Source organism: Podarcis liolepis (genome assembly GCF_965112155.1).
Source record: "Podarcis liolepis genome assembly, chromosome: 13".
NCBI lineage: Eukaryota > Metazoa > Chordata > Lepidosauria > Squamata > Lacertidae > Podarcis > Podarcis liolepis.
In genome coordinates, this window is record NC_139573.1 from 10,295,765 (window position 1) to 10,318,132 (window position 22,368).

The 22,368-nt window shown below is 40.4% G+C and overlaps 1 protein-coding gene across 1 annotated transcript in view; it reads left to right on the top strand.

Moving 5' to 3' along the window:
- Nucleotides 1-3,702: 3,702 nt before the first annotated feature.
- Nucleotides 3,703-22,368, top strand: part of LOC310692593 (vomeronasal type-2 receptor 116-like) — a gene marked incomplete at its 5' end in the record, with an annotated part of 38,289 nt that continues 19,623 nt past the window's right edge. The window contains 4 exons of the mRNA XM_083473536.1: nucleotides 3,703-3,990; nucleotides 7,607-7,834; nucleotides 9,403-9,529; nucleotides 10,130-11,025. Coding sequence (XP_083329662.1) covers nucleotides 3,703-3,990; nucleotides 7,607-7,834; nucleotides 9,403-9,529; nucleotides 10,130-11,025 — 1,539 coding nt within the window. The remainder of the gene's footprint in view (nucleotides 3,991-7,606; nucleotides 7,835-9,402; nucleotides 9,530-10,129; nucleotides 11,026-22,368) is intronic.

Here is a 22,368-nt window from a genome sequence, read left to right on the forward strand (position 1 = left end):
CCCACATTTCTGCTCAAGAGTCTCTGTGCCTTTCCTGAACAAATTTGGGGAAACCATAGGAAGCTGCCAAGAGAAGAGAGGAAGAAAACCACAGGAATACTGGAAACTGCCTAATTCAGAGTCAGACCATTTGTCTATCTAATGGGACTGTGGCTGCCTCAAAATTTTCTGGGGTTGTCCGGCAGTGGTGCATCAGGAAGGAACTAAACTCAGATATTAGGCTGGGTTACCTGTGAAATAATCTAGACCCAACTGTGTTCTCGGTGTGTCTTCCCGGGATAATGTAGGAGATTCACTGACTGATTCTCCTTCCTACCTGATGTCCCACCCAACGGCATCCTTTCCTTCACCAAATAGTTGCTTGGGGACAGAGAACCTGTAGAATGCTCAACCATAAGCAGCTTCCCCACAAATAAATTGTTTGCAAAAGAGAAAGTTTTGGAATTATACCCCCCCCCCCCGCCGCCGCCACCGCCCCCACCCAATCCTGAGTTTGGAGAAGTTGCAACTTCATATCCTCCCACTCTGTTCCCAGACATATGTTTAATTGGAGCTTTTGACATTACAGTGGTACCTCAGGTTACATATGCTTCAGGTTACATATGCTTCAGGTTACAGACTCTGCTAACCCAGAAATAGTGCTTCAGGTTAAGAACTTTGCTTCAGGATGAGAACAGAAATCGTGCTCCGGCAGCGCGGCAGCAGCAGGAGGCCCCATTAGCTAAAGTGGTGCTTCAGGTTAAGAACAGTTTCAGGTTAAGAACGGACCTCCGGAACGAATTAAGTACTTAACCCGAGGTACCACTGTATTAGACATTAGGCCAGTTCTTGATCTGCTTCATGATGGATCCAAGATCATGTCAGAGGTCTTCATCAAGTTGGGCCTGAACTGGATTGCTTTTCACCCATTTCCACCTTCACTCCATGTCCATGCCAGCTCAATGACCTTTTGTGAACAATCTCTGGAACACTAGTTACCCGTATGGATACATGGTTTTGCATGTAACAGAGGACAAAAGACTCCAAAGACGGACAAAGAAAAGCAGTTCAGCAAGTGGCTGCCAATGGTATGAACTGGGCTCACTTCAATAAAAAGAATATCTTACTAAGTTATGCTCCTTCCCTTATCTGCTTTTGGAAATTTGCTCTACTCATATGTGGATACAATAGCATGGAACCCTATCTCATTTATTTTGCTGTTGGAATAATGACCATATTTCCCTTGAAACTCTTTTTAGCAGCTGCACAGGAAGTAGGGTCAAAGGTGGGAGATGGTAGGGTCTACTTCTCTCTGTGTGACTAAATTACTGGATTTATATGATGTAAATATGATAAAAGGTCTATCTTCTGTCTCTTTCTCTCCTTATTTTTTAGGTTTTTCTTTTTATTAGTCTTGTTCTGTAGACTAGGTTGATTCTTATTATATTCTATATCAAAAATTTTCAATAAAAAAGTTTATATATATATATATATATATGCAGGTTTTGGTGTCCTCGGGTGTCTTCCCGTGTAAAAGTTGGGGTGTCTAGGCGACGTTTCGACGAGGTCTCACTCGTCATCTTCAGGCTGGTGCTTTCGGCTTCTTGTTACTGGAACAGAGCTCTGTTCCAGTAACAAGAAGCCGAAAGCACCAGCCTGAAGATGACGAGTGAGACCTCGTCGAAACGTCGCCTAGACACCCCAACTTTTACACGGGAAGACACCCGAGGACACCAAAACCTGCATTCCTGTACCCGTGAAAATCTACGAAAACATATATATATATATATATATATATATATATATATATATATATGCACTTCCAGTGTATGCAATTCTTTGGGTGGTAGCACACCAAGGCATGTGGTAAATAACCACAGTTTGAACAAGTAAACATAAAACCGAATGAAAACAGCAGAATGCTTCCTGCTAAATAGTATCTAGAAGTGTTCACTACTGAAGACAATGCTTAAGAATGGAGGAATTGCTGATCCAGACAGACCAAGGTCAGCAAGAACTTCCAGCCCTCACAGACTTCATCTTCTTCTGTTCTTGGAGTCTCCTATTCTAATTTCATTTTGTTCTTCATCAGTTTCCCAAGACAAACACAAACTCTCTGAAAATCCCTGACTGACAGCTTTACTTGCCTACATTGTTTCTCTCAATTTCTTAGCCAATCAGAAGCACAGTAGAACTCTATTTAGATTCCCATTACCCCAAATCTTAAGTTTCTTTTGCTTGCAATTTTGTCATTCCTGTGCATCTTCTTGTCCCAGTTTTTCACCCAGAGAGGCTCTTTCTACACTGTAAGAAATATGAAAACATTGGCATTTTCCCTACTGCTAATGTGCTATAGACTCCAAAAACATTGAACATATGATTCTCTACCCTATCATTATTAGAATTACAGTAATCAATTCACCTGGCTGAAGCTTTGGATGTAAAACTGGAAAAAAAGGATCAACAAGCTAGTTTGAAATGATTGTAAGCTCCCCAGTGCTTCATAGGCAGCTATGGTAAAGGAGGGGAGAGGGTGGGCTTTGTTATCTCTCAGTTATGAATTTCCCTCTTTCATATCAAATTACTGCATCTTATTTGGCATCCAAGGCATTCTGCTGTGATAGTCTTTAAGTTGACAATAAGGTGGATACGTGTCCCTTAAAGAACCAAATTGACAGAGTCAACGACCACCCAATCTCTCTTGTTCAAATCAGGTAGAGGACAGCAATAATATTGTAGAGAGAAACAGGAGTGTCTATGCAGAGAAGGACATTTGTCATCAGAATATTTCTTTTGCTTCTGCTTCTCCCCAACATGGGGTCCCAAGTACAAAGTGTTAAATGCACAACAGATAATTCTGTTCATGTTCCACACGAGTAGTATGAGCCAGCGGACCTTGTCATTGGTGCAACGGTATCTTATATGTATTACATATTACCCGAAATTTCTTTCAATGAACACCCTTCCAAGGTCTTCATTAATACCCCACTGTAAGTAACTGGTACTTAATATGATTTTATTTATTCTTTATATGCCGTGTCTGTCTGAAAAAAACTTTTGTTTGAAAAAAAAAGCTTCAGAACTTTTTTTTAAAAAATGGAAAGATTTTCCAAACACACACACATTTTATTAGAAATCTCAATGCACATAGGCTACACATATACTATCAATGAACGCTGAGCTTTTTTTATCCAATTCTATAAAGGCAGAGAGAAAAGAGAGTAAGAGGAAGAGAAAAGGGATGGCATAAAAACATAAGAAGAACAAATGGGCAAGCAGTGGGGTACTTAACTTTGCTGATGATACCAAAATATCCAGGGTGGAGAAAACAAACATGGGTTGCAAACAGCAACAAAATGATAAACTGAATGCATGGGCAGGAAAATTAGAAATGCAATTGACTGTAAGCAAGTGCAAAGTGATGAGCAAAAAAATTAATTTCACAGTCATGGGGTCTCAACTGGTTGTAAGAAATCATCAATAAGATGTTGTGGTCCTAGTAGATAGTTTGATGCAGACGTCAATGAAGTTTGCAGCAGCTATAGAAAACACTTTAATGTATTTTTATTGACACAGTATTATATAAAGGTTGTCTAAATAAATAAATAGATTTTGCTGGCTGTGCCCTTTTTTATAGGCAGGTGGGTGAATCTCTCCTATATCTAGATAATATGCACTCTTTAATTTTCCCATTAAACATTAACTGACTTCATTTGCAGGGTGATGACAAAGTTCTACCAGCACATCCTTGCTTTGGTCTTTGCTGTTGATGAGATCAACAAGAATCCCAGGATGTTGCCCAATGTCTCTCTGGGATTCCACATCTATGATAACTATTATGATTCAAAGATGGCCTACCAAACAACTCTTGACCTGCTCTTTAAATCACATCACTTTGTTCCCAACTACAGGTGTGGCATCCAGAAAAATGTAATAGGAGTCATTGGGGGACTTAGCTCTGATACCTCCTGGTGCATGGCAAATGTCTTAGGTCTTTTCAAGATTCCACAGGTACAATATGGGTTTTGAAAAACAGATTTCATGCTTTCCTTGCATTAGGAATCTACTGATTCATAAATATGGATTGGGGAAATAGACAACGTAAAAGGGACATAATATGCATATCCAACAATGTGTGTAAGAAGGGCAATTTGTGTTTAATAGATGTAATAGAAGATTGCTGCAAAGCTGCCAGGTTTGTAAATGAGAAGCCTAGACTGGTTCATGTATATCAAACCTGAAAGCACTGCACTGGCTTCCAGTGAGCTACTCAATTTATGAAATTGACAGATGACTTCAAAGGTATGAATAACTCAGGACACATTAACTAAAAATGTTCCTCCCCTTAAAAATCAAGATAGTCCTTTCCCAAAGTTCACTTTCAGAGGCTAAGTGAAAACACTGTTTTCTTGCTATTATTCTGGAATTTGTCACCAGTGATTTCAGAGCGTTATATACATAGTGGTGACAGCATTGTGCTGTTCTACTTCATTGTTGGATTTCATTTTTTAAAATTACTGCTGGTACGTTAATTTTCATTTTACTGATATTTTATATGATGTGGTTTATTGTAGTCAGAGAACAATAACATATTTAATCTTTCAGAGCTCTTCTTGATTTCCCAGGAAACCTTCCCAAGAGAGTTCTAAGTAGACAAAGAATCAACTTCCCTCTTCAACCGCTATAAAGGTTACAGAGCAAAAGTACATGATCCACCTTCTCTTTGGAGTTTTATTCAATCATCCACTTAGTATATTAACATGAGTGATGATAAATGCTCCCCTATTCTTGGATACAATCAGTGTACACAAGTATAAAGCTGCGATGATGCCATAATAATAATAATAATAATAATAATAATAATAAATTACAGAAACCATTGAGCAGGGCCGACTTACCCATAGGCGCTAGGGGTGCTGGGCATCCAGGCGCCGGGCTCTTAGGGGCGCCAGGCAGCAGGTTTGGGGGCGACCGAGCCAGCGAGACACTGAGATGGCCAGCCAGCTCTGACCTCCTGTGCACCTGGGACTGGGCAACCTGGGGAAGAGGCGCCTGGTGGATCTTTGCATGCCGGCACCGCATATTCTTAAGACAGCCCTGGCACTGAGCAAGAGTATCAGTGTTTTCCTATATAAGCCAGGGTTGGTGCTGTCCCTAAACTTGGTACATTTAGGATATATTTTCAATATAGTGTGTGTGTGTGTGTGTGTGTGTGTGTGTTTATATTTGAATAAATTGGAATCTCATAAGTTCTTGTTTCCACTTAGAAACATTTGGCTTTTGCTTGTTCCAGATTTCATATGGTTTATTTGAACCAGCCATAAATTATGGAACCAAGTTCCCTTCCTTTTATCGCATGGTCCCCAATGAAGACCTTCAGTATCAGGGAATTATCCGGCTACTTCTGCATTTCAGGTGGAAATGGGTTGGGCTCGTGACTACAGCTAATGAAGCCGGTGAACATTTCTTACGGACAATTGAACCCATGTTTTTCAAGAATAGAATATGTTCAGCTTTCACAGAAAGAGTTGAACTCAATCTGCATTATAATGGTGACTTTCTAGAAACGCTGGCTGACTCAAGGATATTGTTACCAACTTTCACAACCAGCAAAGCCAATGCAGTTCTTGTATTCGGAGAAAGTAGATTTATTCTATGGTTGGCAAATGCTTTAATCGTGATGGAGTTAACTCAGCTCCTATTTCCTCATATGAAGTCACGTGAAGGAAAAGTATGGATTACGACAACCCAACTTGATTTCATATTACACAGCCTTCAAAAAAAAATTTATGTTAATATACGAATGTTCCATGGTGCTATCTCCTTTGCAATTCACTCCAAGGAGATCCACAACTTTCAAGACTTTCTTCGGAATATACAACCTTATTGGACAGAGGCAGATGGTTTCATCCAAGATTTCTGGGAAGATGCATTCAGTTGTTCACTTTCAAATTCCACTCTCTCAGCAACCATGTGTACTGGAGAGGAGATGCTGGAGAGCCTTCCTGCACCATTTTTTGAAATGAGCATGACTGGCCACAGCTACAGTATCTATAATGCTGTCTATGCTTTGGCACATGCCTTAAATAGCATACACTTGGCTGGAGTCATTCACAAGAGAAGAGATGCCGGGGGGGAAATCTCCCCACAATATGTAGAATCTTGGCAGGTACACTGCATTGATAAATTATGTGAGATGGCTTTTAATTATCAGTAAAGAAATAAAAGAATAGAAATTAGGAAATTAAAAATAAAGCTAAGGAATTTTTATTGAATCAAAGATGGGAATTAGAATATTTCCTATAATGATACTGAACAGACATTAGATGACACAGACTTTCATAAGCAATAGACTACCAACAAGTACAAGTAACTGAAGCTGTGCCAACCACCTCCTTCACACTGCAAACCCCTCCGTTTTATCCCCATATCCCTCTGCAATTCTCTCTGTCTCTCTTACCTGTCCAGTTACCCAGTGGTGTAAAGTTGGAGGCCGGGGTCCATCGCCCCAGACCCATAATTCTGAGGGAGCACAACCAGGAACCCCACCTCAGGCACTGGCTTCTATGGGGATCTTCAGCCTATCCAAGAGAAAACAGGCAGGCAGGCCACTGTCCCCAACTCCTCAAATTTGCCTGCCTGCCCACCGCCAGAGGTTTCTGGGCCATGAAGCCTAACCCCAGAAGAGGTTAACAACTGTGTGGCCACTGTCTCTAGACCATGCTTCTCTCCATCCTCCTCTTCTGCCTCTGAGTCTGGATTGTTGTCTGTCAGAGCCTCTTCCATCTCACCTAACCCTGTTGCCCAGGGGTAGGCAACCTAAGGCCCGTGGGCTGGATGCGGCCCAATCACCTTTTCAATCAGGCCCACGGATGGTCCAGGAATCAGCATGTTTTTACATGTGTAGAATGTGTCCTTTTATTTAAAATGCATCTCTGGGTTATTTGTGGGGCATAGGAATTCGTTCATATTTTTCCCCCAAAATATAGTCCGGCCCCCCACAAGGTCTGAGGTACAGTGGACCGGCCCACGGCTGAAAAAGGTTGCTGACCCCTGCTGTTGCCTCTTCAATTTCCAACAGCCCCTCCTCCCAGTCTGCTCCCTCTTCTGCCACTGACCACTCCTTGTCATCCCACCACCAAACCCTGGCTCTAAACCTTCTTTCCCTGGGGGTTCCTTGGGGGTCCCCAGCTGGTGCCTGTAACCAATCCTCTGCATCCAGCCAGTCCCTAACACCAATGCTCAAGTCCACTCTATAGACTAAGGAAAGGTTCAGTCAGATGTTCTCATCTTGCATTCCTATCCTTTGAGAACATGGGCTCCCATTGCTTCTCAAATTCTGTCCCTGTCATGGATATTGACAAAGGCAGGTCCGAAGGAAGCAGGTCTATGGGCTCAACTCTCCTTCATAATATCTTTATGGAAGACTGTCAAATGTTGAATTGACACTGATTCATGATTTCCACCTTCACCTGTATGTGCAACTGAAATATGGATGCTCTCCATAGTGAACTGAAGTGTTCAACTCCTAGAGGAAAAAGAATTAATTCCATCTTGGAAAGCTATTCAACAATCTTAATCAGACTATTGGAATGCTTTATAGACCTTTTTATTCTTTTCCACTTAGCTCCACTCATTCCTGCAGAGAATTTCATTCAACAACAGTGCTGGGGATGAAATTACATTAAATGAATATGGAGAGTTAGCAGCTGGCTTTGATATTACAAACTTGGTCACTTTCCCAAATAATTCCTATATCAGAGTCAAAGTGGGAAGTTTGGATCCTCAGGCCCCTCCGGGCAAAGAGCTCACCATTAATGAAGACAGAATCAAATGGCACAGACGCTTCACTAAGGTATGGAAATAATGACACAGTCCCTGAAAACCCAGAATTTGTGGTTATCCACGAAATGGGATGTAACAAAAGCACTTCATACATTATTCATTTTGAAATTCACTAGCACCTGAAACCACTTCAGACATATGGATCATATGTCAGGGTCAAAGTGGGGAGGCTGGATTCCCAGGCCCCTCCTGGCAAAGAGCTCACTATTAATGAGGACAGAATCAAATGGCACAGATACTTCACTCAGGTATGGGAATAATGGCACAATATGTGAAATGCCATAATTTGTGGTTATCCACAAAATGCGATGTAACAAAAGCCATTCATACATTATTAATTTTGAAATTCACTATTAAATATAGCTTAAAATAAGAAGTTTTCATATCTAGATGGATAGTGCTTTATTGGAGAGATACTCTATTTGAAAGAGTGACTTTTCCTTTATTTTTGCACCTTTAATTTTTGCACCTGTTGGCCTTCAATTTTGCTAATGGCACTTTTATTTGTACATAATATTACATGGGATACTGACATTCCCTTTTTATTTAATGCATGCTAATAAGCCATTTTGGAGAAATGCTGTAAGGTCTATCAGTACATAAACAAATGAGCCACAATACCAAAATGAGCAACATGCGCAGAAGACATCTCCCACTAAGAAGGAGCAAGCTGTATCACTACTTGGGTTGAGAATGAACATCATAATCTTTTTTAGTTTGTATGAAGCTAACTTCAGAGTGCATGCATCTAGGACTGTTTGTAACTGGTCAATATGTCTGATGTGGCTGGAGGAATCCTACCTAACACCAAAAAACACTTCAGACTCTAGTGATGAGTTAGAAGAGTGCTCATAGACCTCTTGCTTCAAAGGGAATGCAACCCCTCCCAGAGCAGGTCTGGCATAGGAACCACCCATCCAAAGCATTTCTCTCTGATAAGGATTCAGCCCCCATCCCTTCCATCACTGTCTTCAGACACCTGTCCAGCACCTTCACCACCTTTTCTCATTCCAATGGAATGGAAAGGCAGAACTTCACATCATCAGCATACAGATGACACCATGTGTCAGATCCTAGGATATTATTCCAAAGGGTTTCCTATAGATGATAAATACTATAGGAGACAGAATGGGATCTAACAGGGCATCACAATCCAAAGGTCATTCAATGATTTCCTGGTGCTAGTTTCTTGTACTGACCCTGCAGGTAGGAGCAGAACCACTATAATGGCTTACCTTTAATTCCTTCTGCCACCACAAAGGAACACCATGTGAACACCTTAAACAAATGCCGTTAGGTGGTGACTCCATCAAAAGGCCAAGCCAGGGGTGAAATCACACCGAATTCTAACACAGCTGTAAGGTTGGATGGTCCAGGCATGAATACTGACATCTTCTTCAGTTTGTATGATGCTTAGAACAGCAGCTTTTTACCACAATGTATGTGCCACTTGTGTACCTACGGATCATTTCATGCAATTAGTCCTCCTATTTACTATTAAATCACCTGATATTGGAAATTTGATAAATTCCTCAAAACAGTATCATAATATTAAACTCTTCCTATCTCTTTGCATAGGTGCCACCGCTTTCTGTATGTAATGCCAACTGCCATCCTGGTTATGGGAAGAAAAAGAAGGAGGGGGAGAAGTTTTGCTGCTATGATTGTGATCTATGTCCAGAAGGAATGATTTCAAATGAGAAAGGTGGGAAATGACATCTTCAGATATTACGAAAGCTCTGGGCTCTTGGCAATTCTGTTGACGATAAACTGCTGCAGGACAAAAGGCTTAAATTAACAGATGTGTTGTTCTCATTGTTTATATATAGCATCAATATATTTTTATCTTTAAAACATCTTGAATAATTTTTAAAAAATATATTTCACCTTCAAGTTCAGGCATAGGCAAACTCGGCCCTCCAGATGTTTTGGGACTACAACTCTCATCATCCCTAGCTAACAGGACCAGTGGTGAGAGATGATGCGAATTGAGGGTGAATGTCTCATTAAACTTGCCTTTCTGGACTCCAAAGATTTAAGTTGTAATTTATTTCTTAATTTGCTATGCAGTTTATTTGGTTCTAAGAAAAAGCAGGGGGACTGTACGAGCAGATGTCCTCCATGTAGAAAATTATGGGTTTGATTCATGAGATTTATTTTTTATGCCTCTAGGTTAAAAGCATATGGGCTTGAAGTTCTTAAAGCTTTTTAGGTAGAAAATACTGTGCTAGATGGATTAATGAGGAAATTCTTTAAAATAATTTTGGATGCTTCAAACTGTCATGCATTCTTTGTTTGTTTTCAGACATGGAAACGTGTGTCAGTTGCCCAGCAGATCAGTATCCAAATAGCGGCCAGGATCTATGCATTCCTAAGATTCCAAACTTCCTAGCTTTTGATGAAACCTTGGCCATTGTTTCAACTTCCTCTGCACTTTTATTCTCTCTAATCACAATTCTGGTGCTTGGCATCTTCATTAAGCATCGCAATACAGCCATAGTCAAAGCCAACAACAGAATCCTCACCTATACTCTCCTCATCTCCCTCCTTTTGTGCTTCCTCTGTTCTTTGTTGTTCATTGGAAAACCTAATAAGGTAACCTGCCTTCTCCGACAAAACGCTTTTGGCATCGTCTTCTCTGTGGCCCTCTCTAGCATCTTAGCCAAAACCATACTGGTGGTTTTGGCATTCATGGCTTCCAAACCAGGAACCAATATGAGGAAATGGGTAGGCAAAGAACTGACTTATTCCATTGTCTTTTCCTGCTCCATTGTTCAAGTAGGAATCTGTGTCCTCTGGCTGGCAACCTCTCCCCCATTCCCAGATGTGGACATGCACTCAATGCCTGAAGAAATCATATTTCTATGTAATGAAGGGTCAGTCTCCATGTTCTATTGTGTTTTGGGCTACATGGGCTTCCTGGCCACTATCAGCTTCACGGTGGCCTTCCTAGCCAGGAAGTTGCCTGACACTTTCAATGAAGCCAAGTTCATCACCTTCAGCATGCTGGTCTTCTGCAGTGTTTGGCTTTCCTTCATTCCAACCTACCTGAGCACCAGAGGAAAATACATGGTGGCTGTGGAGATCTTCTCCATCTTTGCTTCTGGTGCTGGGTTACTGGCTTGTATTTTTGCCCCCAAATGCTACATTATTGTGGTGAGGCCTGACCTGAACAACAGAGAACAGCTAACACAAAGAAAGGTTTAAGGGACAGATGAATTTGTGGCTCGTTTGGTTCTTAGGCTAAATGGACTTTCTAGCAGGCTTCACTTTCCCTGTCGTTTCCTCACCAAGAGTTTACCAGGAAATTTACTTTGCCTTCCTACTCTTCTCCTTCATCCCCATGGGTGCCCCACATTTCTGCTCAAGAGTCTCTGTGCCTTTCCTGAACAAATTTGGGGAGACCATTGGAAGCTGCAAAGTGTGTATTCCCAGCATAATGTAGGAGATTGAGTGCCTGATTCTCCTTCCTACCTGATGCCCCACCCCACAGATTCCTTGCCTTCACTCAACAGTTGCCTCGGGGCAGAGATCCTGCAGGGTGCTCAACTACATGCAGTTTCTCCACAAATAAGTTGTTTGCAAAACAGAACCCTGTGGAATTGGACCCCTTCCCCAATCCTGAGTTTGGAGAAGTTTCAACTTCATATCCTCCCACTCTGCTTCCAGCCATATATTTAATTAGAGTTTTTGACACTAATTAGACATTAGGCCAGCTCTTGAACTGCTTTGGAATGGATCTCAGATCATGCCAGAGGTCCCTGGCTTCATCAAGTGTGGCCTGGACTGTTTGGGGGGCCCTGGATTGCTTTTCACTCCATTCCAACTTCACTCCATATCCATGCCAGCTCCCTGACCTTTTGTGAACCCCGTCTTGCACAATAGCTACCTGTATGGATATCTGGTTTCACATGTAATGAGAACCAAAGACTGACAAAGAATAGCGATCTAGTAAGTGACTGCCAACTGTGTGAACTGGGTTCATTCAATAAAAAGAATATGTTACTAAACTATGGTCCTTCCCTTGTTTGCTCATGGAAATCTGCTGTATTCACATGTGGATACAATAGCATGGCACCCTCTCTCATTGATTTTGCTTTTGGAATAATGACCACTTTTCCCTTGAAACTCTTTAGCAGCTGCACAGGAAGGATAAAATTTCAAAAAAGAAACTTCAGATTTTGGGTAATGGGAATCTAAACAGAGTTCTACTGTGCTAAGAAGATTGGATAAGAAGTGGAAAGAAACAATGTATGCAAATAAAGCTGTCACCAGGGTTTTTCAGAGATTTTTGCGTTTGTCTTGGAAGGCTAATGCAGAACAAAATGAAGTAAGACTAGGAGACTCCAAGAACAGAAGAAGATGAAGTTTGTGAGGGCTGGAAGTTCTTGCTGACCTTGGTCTATTTGGATTTGAAATTGCTTCATTTTAAAGCTTTGTCCTCAGTAGTGAACACATCTAGATGCTATTTAGCAGGAGGTGTTTTACTATTTTCATTCGGTTTTAGGTTTACTTGTTCAAATTGTTCTTATTTTCCATATGCCTTAGTGCACTACCACTCAAACAAGTGCATACACTTGGCTTTGCCAATCTGGAAGTTCTTATATGTATAATTTTTATAACGAGTTTGCCCCTGCGGCGCGTTAGAGGTGAGAACCATCTCTTATGCCCTGCTACGATGCTGTTTTTACAAGGATATACGCTCAGTTTTTATCACCCCTGTTATACAGAAAATTCCAAGTGGGCCCCAACCTCAATGTTTAAAATCTCTGATAGAGGACAAGGATCCAGAGATCACGTTAAAGGTGGCCAAATTTTGCGCGGTTGCCATAAAACCTAGGGACCAAGCTGTGTATTATAAAGACTAAGGCCTTAGAAGCAAATTATAGATAATATTGTAGAGATTAAGACTTAAACTATATTTTAACTGCTGTCATAACTGTATTGTTTATCGTTATATTGATTGTTAATTTAAACTTAATTTTATTGTGTTTCTGATTTGTTTAATACGGTATGTGACTCTGGTCTGGGACCATAATAAATTCAATTCTATCCTATTGAAAAATTTCAACATGGAATGCAATAAAAATCAACCTAGTCTACAGAACAAGGTGAATAAAAAGAAAAAACCCAAAAATAAGGAGAGAAAGAGAAAGAAGATGGGCCCTTTATCATATTTATATCATATATATCTACTCATTTAGTCACACACAGAGAAGTAGACCTTCCCATCTCCCCCCTGAGACCCTACTTCTTCTCCCAGTCTCTCCCCCTGGGAGACAGTTTCTGCCATGCCTTTCATCCAGGGACCCTCTTGCTTCCTTCCCCACCTCCCAAACATTTTTTTTAAAAAAGAAAGCTATATTTTTATTAAAATTTCTTGGTTTAATAAACTATGTGCAACGTCTCTTTTTTCAAGTTACATTTTCTACAGATCAGTTTCATTTGTTGAGACATTAGGACTACATTAGGAAGAAATGGGGGATGGTGGGTTCGAGAAAAAAGGGGATCACAGCTGCAGATGATTAAGTAAAAGAAAAGAACAAGGGAAAATTGGATAAAATTAAGGAGGAGGACTTGCTGAAATTAATTTTGAAATTGGGATGCGGAAAGGGGTGGTACGGGGAAGTCAGTGAAGTAGGGTTTAAGAAAAAAGGATTTTGAAATTATACATGTTTGTTTATGTCTTTGTTTGTTTGTATTGTGTTTTGTTTGTGTTTATATAAATGTTGAAAAACCAATAAAAATTTTATAAAGAAAGAAAGAAAGAAAGAAAGAAAGAAAGAAAGAAAGAAAGAAAGAAAGAGGGGGATGCTGAGTAGAGTGGGGTCGGGTGGCAGTGCTTCTATTCTGCTTAGTGTATGTGTGGGGTTTTGTGTCAGCATCACTTGTGTGGGTTCTCTTTACTATTCGCTTGTATTCCATTGGTGGTGAAAGAGGTTGGGGGTAGCTAAGGGTGTGGCTGGTTGTCTTTGACTGGATATAGTGAAATTTATTTTCATGTGTGAGTGGTGTGTGTGTGTGTGTTTGGATCAGGTTAGCCAGACTGATTCATATGCTGTTGGCAGGTTCTTGTTGTTGCCTTGTTGGGCTATATGATCAAGGTTAACCATACAGGAGTGAAGGCATCATCTTCTGTTTGTCCCCTTGTCAGTTTCAGTTTATTGGTTGGTTTTCCCGTAAGGCTGTTCCCCATACTATTTGATACCATTGATCTACGCTTACTCCTGAGAAGTCTTTCCAGTGTCAGGCTATGATGCTTCTGGCTACTGAGAGTAGGTGGGTTATAAGCTCTTTGTGTTGTGAGTGGGCATTTATTGTCTTGGAAGATGTTTAGTAGGGCCAGTTCTGTAATGACTTCTAATATTGCTTAGTTATTTTGCATATTTCTTGTATGATCGAGGTCCAGAAGAGTTGGATTTTAGGACATTCCCATCACATGTGGAGGTATGTGCCTGTGGAGGTGTATCCTCTCCAGCATTTTGGTGAGGTTCCTGGGCGTAGTTTCCGTGGTGTTAGGTACCACCTGTAAGTAAGTTTCAGAGTGAGTTGTTTTCTTACTTCCAAAGCTTCTTATAAATGTTTCCAAATCTGAACGATAACGATACAAAAATAAAACAAGGAGAGAGAAAGAAAGAAACAGAAAGAACAAACAAAACAATGCAAAAAGATAAAAAGGAGGGAAAACAAAGAAAGTAAAAACAAATGGGTACTTCCACATCGCTATCTGCCAATTGTAAGTATTACAATTATTCAAAATTGTTGGCATATATGCTCAAGGATTACTTCTTGCTGTAGTTGGTTAGCAGCTTTTCTCCCAAACTGCTAATGGTATCTTCCCTAGTTTCCTTCAATGTACCTCTGACACTCAGAAACTCTAAAAAATACTTGATAGAGAAATTTTATGAAGAGTGTTGTTTCCTGCTTATCAGTGGATTTTAAAAAATAGCAAATACTTGTGGGTATTCTGCATTGACAGGGGATGAACTGGATGACCTTCTAGGTACAATCCTAACCTATTATTCTGAAACATCACAAATATAATTACTTTGGCAGTTCCCCTACTGCTGATGCGCCATAGACTCCAAAAGCACTACAAAAGTGATTCTCTCCCCTGTAATTATTAGAATTACTATAATCAATTCCACAAGCTGAAGCTTGAGATGTCAAACTGGAAAACACGCAACATGCAAGTCTGAAATGATTATTAGTTCCCCAGTTTTTCATAGACAGCTATGGTAAAGGAGGAGAGAGAGGCTGGACTTTGTTACCTCTCAGTTTTCAGTTTCCCTCTTTCATATCAAATTACTGCATCTTATTTGCCATCCAAGGCATTCTATTGTGACAGTGTTTAAGTTAACAATAGGTGGATACATGTCCCTTAAAGTACCAAATTGACAGAATCAACGACCACCCAATCTCTCTTGTTCAAATCAAGTGGAGGACAGCAATAATATTGTAAAGAGAAACAGGAGTGTCTATGCAGAGAAGGACATTTGTCATCAGGATGTTGCTTCTACTTCTGCTTCTCACCAACATGGGGTCCCAAGTACAAAGTGTCAAATGCACCACAAATAATCCTGTTCATGTTCCAAATGAGTGGTATGAACCTGGTGACCTTGTCATTGGTGAAACGGTATCTTATACGTATTACATATTACCCAGAGTTTCTTTCAATGAACACCCTTCCCAGGTCTTCATTAATACCCCACTGTAAGTAAGTGGTACTTATATGGTACTTAATATTATTTTATTTATTCTTTATATGTCATGGCTAACTGGAACAAAACTTTTGATTGGTTTGGAGAAAAAAGCTTTAGGATTTTTTTAAGAAAAAGAATGGAAGGATTTTCTACACACACACACACACACACAATTTTATTAGAAATATCCATGCACATAGGCTATGCACAAAAGCTTAATGGCAATGAACATTAAGCTTTTTTGTCTAAGTCTATAAAGGCAGAGAGAAAAGAGAGTAAGAGCAAGAGAAAAGGGATGGCATAAAAACATATGAAGAACAAATGGGCAAGCAGTGAGGTACTGAACTTTGCTGATGATACCAAAATGTCCAGGGTGGAGAAAACAAACATGGGTTGCAAACAGCAACAAAATGATAAACTGAATGCATGGGCAGGAAAATGGGAAATGCAATTGACTGTAAGCAAGTGCAAAGTGATGAGCAAAAAAATTAACTTCACTTCTACGGTCATGGGGTCTCAACTGGTTGTAAGAAATCATCAATAAGATGTTGTGGTCCTAGTAGATAGTTTGATGAAGACGTCGATGAAGTTTGCAGCAGTTGTAGAAAACACTTTAATATATTTTTATTGACACAGTATTATATAAAGGTTGTCTAAATAAATAAATAAATTTTGCTGGCTGTGCCCTTTATAAGCAGGTGGGTGAATTTCTCCTATATCTAGATAATATGCACTGTTTAATTTTCCCATTAAACATTAACTCATTTCATTTGCAGGGTGATGACAAAGTTCTACCAGCACATCCTTGCTTTGGTCTTTGCTGTTGATGAGATCAACAAGAATCCCAGGATGTTGCCCAATGTCTCTCTGGGATTCCACATCTATGATAGCTATTATGATTCAAAGATGGCCTACCGAACAATTCTGGACCTGATCTTTAAATCACATCACTTTGTTCCCAACTACAGGTGTGGCATCCAGAAAAATGTCATAGGAGCCATTGGGGGATTTGACTCTGATACCTCCGGGTGCATGGCAAACGTCTTAGGTCTTTTCAAGATTCCACAGGTAGAATATGGATTTTGAAAAATGGGTATTTCATTCCATAATTCACTCTTCTCGTTTCCATGCAGCAGGAACCTATTGATTCATAAATATGGTAAAATGGAAATAGTAAAAGGGGACTGCAAAATGTGGATATAATTGGGGTCGGGGCTTAATATGCATATCTAACAATGTGGGCAATTTGTGTCTAATAGATGTAATAATAGAAGATTGCTGTCAGGTGCTAGGTTCATAAATGAGGCACCTCAATGGTTCGTATTGAATCAGTCCAGAAAGGACTGCACTGCATGTATCTGAGATACCCGTATCAATTTATGCTGTTGACACTACCTTACAAATGCATAAATAACTCAGGACGCAGTAACTAAGAATTTTCCTTCCCTTCAAACTTATGAAATTCCTTTCCTGGAGAAGTATGGTTTTATTTAGCATTGCTCACTTTCAGAAGTTAATTAAAAACACGGTTTTCTTGTTATTGTTCAGACATTTGACATTCTGGAAAGTTATATGGAAGTGGCAATATTATGTTGTTCTGCTGTATAGTTAGTTTCATTTTAGTTGTTTCAATCTTTGCAACCAGTCTATGATTCTGTATTTTACTGATATTTTAAATAATGTGGTTTCTTGTGGTCAGAGAATAATAACATATATAATCTTATGGAGATCTTCCCAGGAGAGTTTTTAGCAGATGGAGAATCAGCCAATCTCTACAACCACTGTAAAGGTTACAGAGCAAAGGAACAGTTTCTATTGCTCTATCTCCACCTCAATCATTCCTTTATTAATATATTAAAATAAGCAATGATAATTTCTTCCCTCTACTTGAAAAAAATCGATGTGAACAAGTATGAAACTGATATAACAATAATAGTAATAATAGTAATAATAATATCCACAGAAAGCATAGAGCAAGATTGTCTATGTTTTTCTATGTAAATTGAGGTTGGTGCTGTCCCTAAGCTTCATAAATTTGGGATATATAGGATTTATATTTATATTCAAAGTAGTTGGAATACCATTAGTTTTTTATTACACTTGGAAATGTTTGGCTTTTTCCTTTTCCAGATTTCATTTGGCTCATTTGAACCAGCCATAAATGATGGAACCGAGTTCCCTTCCTTTTACCGCATGGTCCCCAATGAAGATCATCAGTACAAGGGAATAATCCAGTTACTTCTGCATTTTGGATGGAAATGGGTCGGGCTGATCACTCCAGGCAATGAAGCTGGAGAACGTTTCTTACAGACAATAGAACCAATGCTGTTCAGTAATGGACTCTGTTCAGCATTCACAGAAAAACCTAAACCCAATGTGCATTATAACGGTAACATAGTAGGAACGCTGAATGCATGGTTTTCATTTACACCTTTCACAACCAGCAAAGCCAATGTAGTTCTTCTATATGGAGAAGGTATTATTATATGGTTAGCAAGTGCTATAAAGACAATGGAGATAACTCGGTTACTACTTCCTTATAAGAAGTCACATGAAGGAAAAGTATGGATTACAACAGCCCAACTTGATTTCATATTATATAGCCTTCAAAAATTTACTATTAATATACGAATGTTCCATGGTGCTATCTCCTTTGCAATTCACTCCAAGGAGATTCACAAATTTCAAGACTTTCTTCAGAATGTACATCCTTATTGGACAGACGCAGATGGTTTTATCCAAGATTTCTGGGAAGATGCATTCAGTTGTTCACTTTCAAATGCCACTCTCTCACCAACCACGTGTACTGGAGAGGAGATGCTGGAGAGTCTCCCTGCACCATTTTTTGAAATGAGCATGACTGGCCACAGCTACAGTATCTATAATGCTGTCTATGCTTTGGCACATGCCTTAAATAGAATGCACTTGGCTGCAGTCATCCGCAAAAGGAGAGATGCTAAGGGAAAACTCTCTCCTCAGTATGTAGAACCTTGGCAGGTAATGTTCTCTCTTACAAAACATTCGCTGCATTGATCCATTATATGAGTTGGCATTTAATTATCAGTAATGAAATAAAAGAATAGAAGTTAAGAAATTAAAGATAAACCTTAAGTAATTTTATTATTATTAAATATTTATTAAGAATTTTCCATTTTAAAAAAGCCAAAAAGAAAAAAGAAAAAGAAAAAATTAAAAACATATACAGTTTACAATCCTTATTTTCTATAACATATTTCCCCACACCTCCCCTTCTTATATTCCAATTCAAATTGTAAATTCAACAAGTTCTTATCCCCAGTTTTTAACCTTTTTATACTTACTTCATTTTAAAAAACCAGTTTTACCTTATAAACCTCAAAATTTATACCTCAGTACTCATTGTTAAATCCTTTTTTTTCTAAAGTCGACCCAAATTCCCTTCCACGAATTCCCCACTTTTCATACTGATAACAAAACAAAAGAAAAAGAAAAAGACAAATTATAATTATACACCCTTTGGATCCCCAAACCCCACCCCATCCCCTTTCAATCCCCAACAAATGCCCATCAGTCTCAATCTGCTATCAGCCTGGAGATCTCACATCCGAGGCCCTTAATTGTCTCTCAGTTCCTCTCTGCCGGTTTTTTTGATAGTCCTTAATATTAAACACCAGATCTCGGAGATGCTCTAATCCGATAGGGACAATGCTTCCTCCAGCCAGACCGCCATACTTAAAAGTGGAGCCCAGATCTTGTTTCTTGCACCTTTCAAGTCCAAATACTCCCAAAGCTCCAGCTTTCACCTTGATCAAATTTGTAATCCTTAGATCTTCAGCTCCCCACATATAGAGATCTCTCCATTCTTCAGTCTCCAATTTAAACCAGATTTTCATCATCCAATTCTTGTTTTCCTTTGTAGCCATCATGTCAGGACTCTGGCTCTCCTTTGTCATCTGCAACACCACATCTCCTCCTTCCCTTTCCTCAAAAACAACATGTGTCTCTTTCTCCACACTCTCAAAGTTCTCAACTTTCTCCTCTTGTCCAGCTGCATGCACTTCCCGGATCAAATCCTTATCAAATTCAATGCACTTATTTACTGTTAAGTCTAGGGTTGCAACGTTAGTAGCCAAAACATCAATTTGGCCTTGTAACTTTCCCAAGAGAAAGAAATTTCTGTCCAATTTAGCTTGAGTTTTCCCTCCTTCAGCCATTCTTGTAATGTCCCAAAACCCCCTCTAGAGGGATTTTGGTTACTTAGTATTCGTTCCAGTTCAAATCCAAAAATCAAGTTAGTTTGTATCAGTTCTTCCTTATTTTCAACAAAGTATAACCAAATTGTAACAAATATAACCAGCAGAGACAGAAAACAAAGTTCGCTTTTTCCATCTTGACAGCTAGCTTGACAGCTGTCAAGCTCTTCAATATCTCTCCAGCAGGCTTTCTCACAGATCACTCCCGGGTCCAGGGGGGGGGGGGTGACACTTCAGCTCCAAAAATTAGCTCTTATCCTCCAGTAAAAATTACTTAAGCTGCCAAATTGTGAAATTAATATCTTTTGCCCAATAAGAAAGAAAAAATCCTCTCAACCTTAGTTAGTTAGTCCTTGCTTTAGATTATTTATAGGACCGGGAGACGGATTTCCTGTTTACGCCTTCCCCGATCGTGCCTAATTAAAAAAAAAAATTCCTTTAGAAATCCAATTTCCGTACTACTCACGGGTTGCTACTTTAAAGTCCAATTGTTCACAAGAAGAAGTCAGCGCTCTCCGACCATGGCATGCAGCTTCACTCCATAGGAGAAGCAGTCGACTCACAGCACCGCACCGCTGACCCCGTCCCCCGTTCCGAAGCCTTTAAAAAGGCTCCTTCACGGGTCGGGGGGCGCTAATGGTGCCTGCCAAGTCACCAGGTTCACAGGCTTCACCGCCTGTGATTTTTAAGGGTCCCCGCGTCACCGCAGCGGCAAGACCCAATCCTGCGGAGCTGATTCCCTCCGGAGCTCAGAGGGAATCCGCCATTAGCCGATCGCACTAACCCAGATGTCCAAACCTTAAGTAATTTTATTATATCAAAGATGGGAATTAAAATATTTCCCATAGTGATACTGAACTGACTTTACATGACTCAAGCTTTCATATCTAACCAGGCAACAACTATGACAGTTAACTCACATTCCTGGCCATCACACATATAAGCAGACTCATGTAAAGCCAGAATAACTCCTAGAAAACCAACTTAAAGCTATTTTTAAAAAACTGCTTCACTTACCGGTGAGGGACAAATGTGGCTTTTCCTCTTCCTCTTCCTCTTCCTCTTCCTCTTCCTCTTCCTCCTCTTCCTCTTCTTCTCCCTCACCGAATTATTCTTCATATGATAAAAGCACCAGAGGGTCTGACTGACAGTCAGATGTTGTGTTCGGCTTGTTGTGCAGGGTTCATTTTGGAAGCCTCTTTTTCTGCATATGCAGCCTCCCCTGTCATTCAGACATTCTTCAGGTTTAAGCAAATCTTAAAGCTGTTAAGCAAACCTAGGCTGGCTTTAAATTCCATTGGCAAGCTGGTCCTCATCTGTGAATGATTGGGAGTGGTCTTAGAGGACCGGAGGATTTTGGTTTACGATGCTGCTATCCTCAGAAACCAATGTCCAGTTCATATCTTCCACCTATAAGTTCAGTGCCATCTCTGCTTCACCAAAGCCTTGTCCCCCTGGCTGGTCAAATTTGCAGTCAGTGCTGCCACAGTCCCATGTTTCTCCCTCTCATGAACATTGATGACTTGGATACTGGATTCGTTGTGGCCAAATTTGCATGCCTCAGCACTCACAGACGTCCTATCCTTCAAGAAGTCCAGCACCTCCAACTTCTTTTCCAGTGTGGAAACTGCCTTACACTTTTTGGTTTCTCAGCAGCTGGTGATGGCAATGATAATGCCTTGTGTTTCAGAGCTATTCTGCAGTCTGAGGCTCTGCCAACCACCTCTTCCTCCACACTCTGAAAATCTCTGTTACCTCTCCAAATCCCTCCGCAAATCTCTCTGTCTCTATGACCTTCTCCAATTACCCAGTGGTGTAGAATGGGGGAGGAGGGCAGAAGAGCAGCCCATTGGAAGAGGTCACCACCCAGGGACATCCTGGCAGTCCCAAGTACCCAGTCCTTCCTTGCAAACATGCCTGCCACCAGTTTTCTATGGGGCCTGGAGCCTGGCCTGGCAACCATCTGTTCTCTGCCCCTTTGCCCCCTTCTCTCCAGCTTCCTCTTCTGCCTCGGAGACTGGATTGCTGTCTGTCACAACCTTTTCCTGCTCACACAACCCTGTTGTCTCTTCTGTTTCCAAAAACCCCTCCTCCCAGTCTGCTCCCTCTTCTGTCACTGACCACTCCTTGTCATCCCACCATCAATCCCTGGTTCTGAGCCTCCTTTCCTTGGGGTGTCCCTTGGGGGTTCCCCAGCTGCTGCTTCCTGCCACTCCTCTGCATCCAGCAAGCCCATGACACTATGCTCAGCTCTGCTCTATAAAGTAAGGAAAGGTTCAGTCAGATGTTCTCATCTTGCATTCCTATCTTTGAGAACATGAGTTCCCATTGCTTCTCTTACATGACTTCTCAAATTCTGTCCCTGTCACAGATCATGACAAAGTCAGGTCCCAAGCAAGCAAGTCTAGGGGCTCAACTCTCCTTCATAATATCTTTATGGAAGTCTGTCAAATGCTGAATTGACACAGATTCATGATTTCCACCTCCTCCTGAATGTGCAACTGAAATATGGATGCTCTACATTGTGAACTGAAGTGTTTACCTCCTAAAGGAATTAATTCCATCTTGGAAAGCTATTCAACAATCTTAATTAGACTATTGGAATCCTT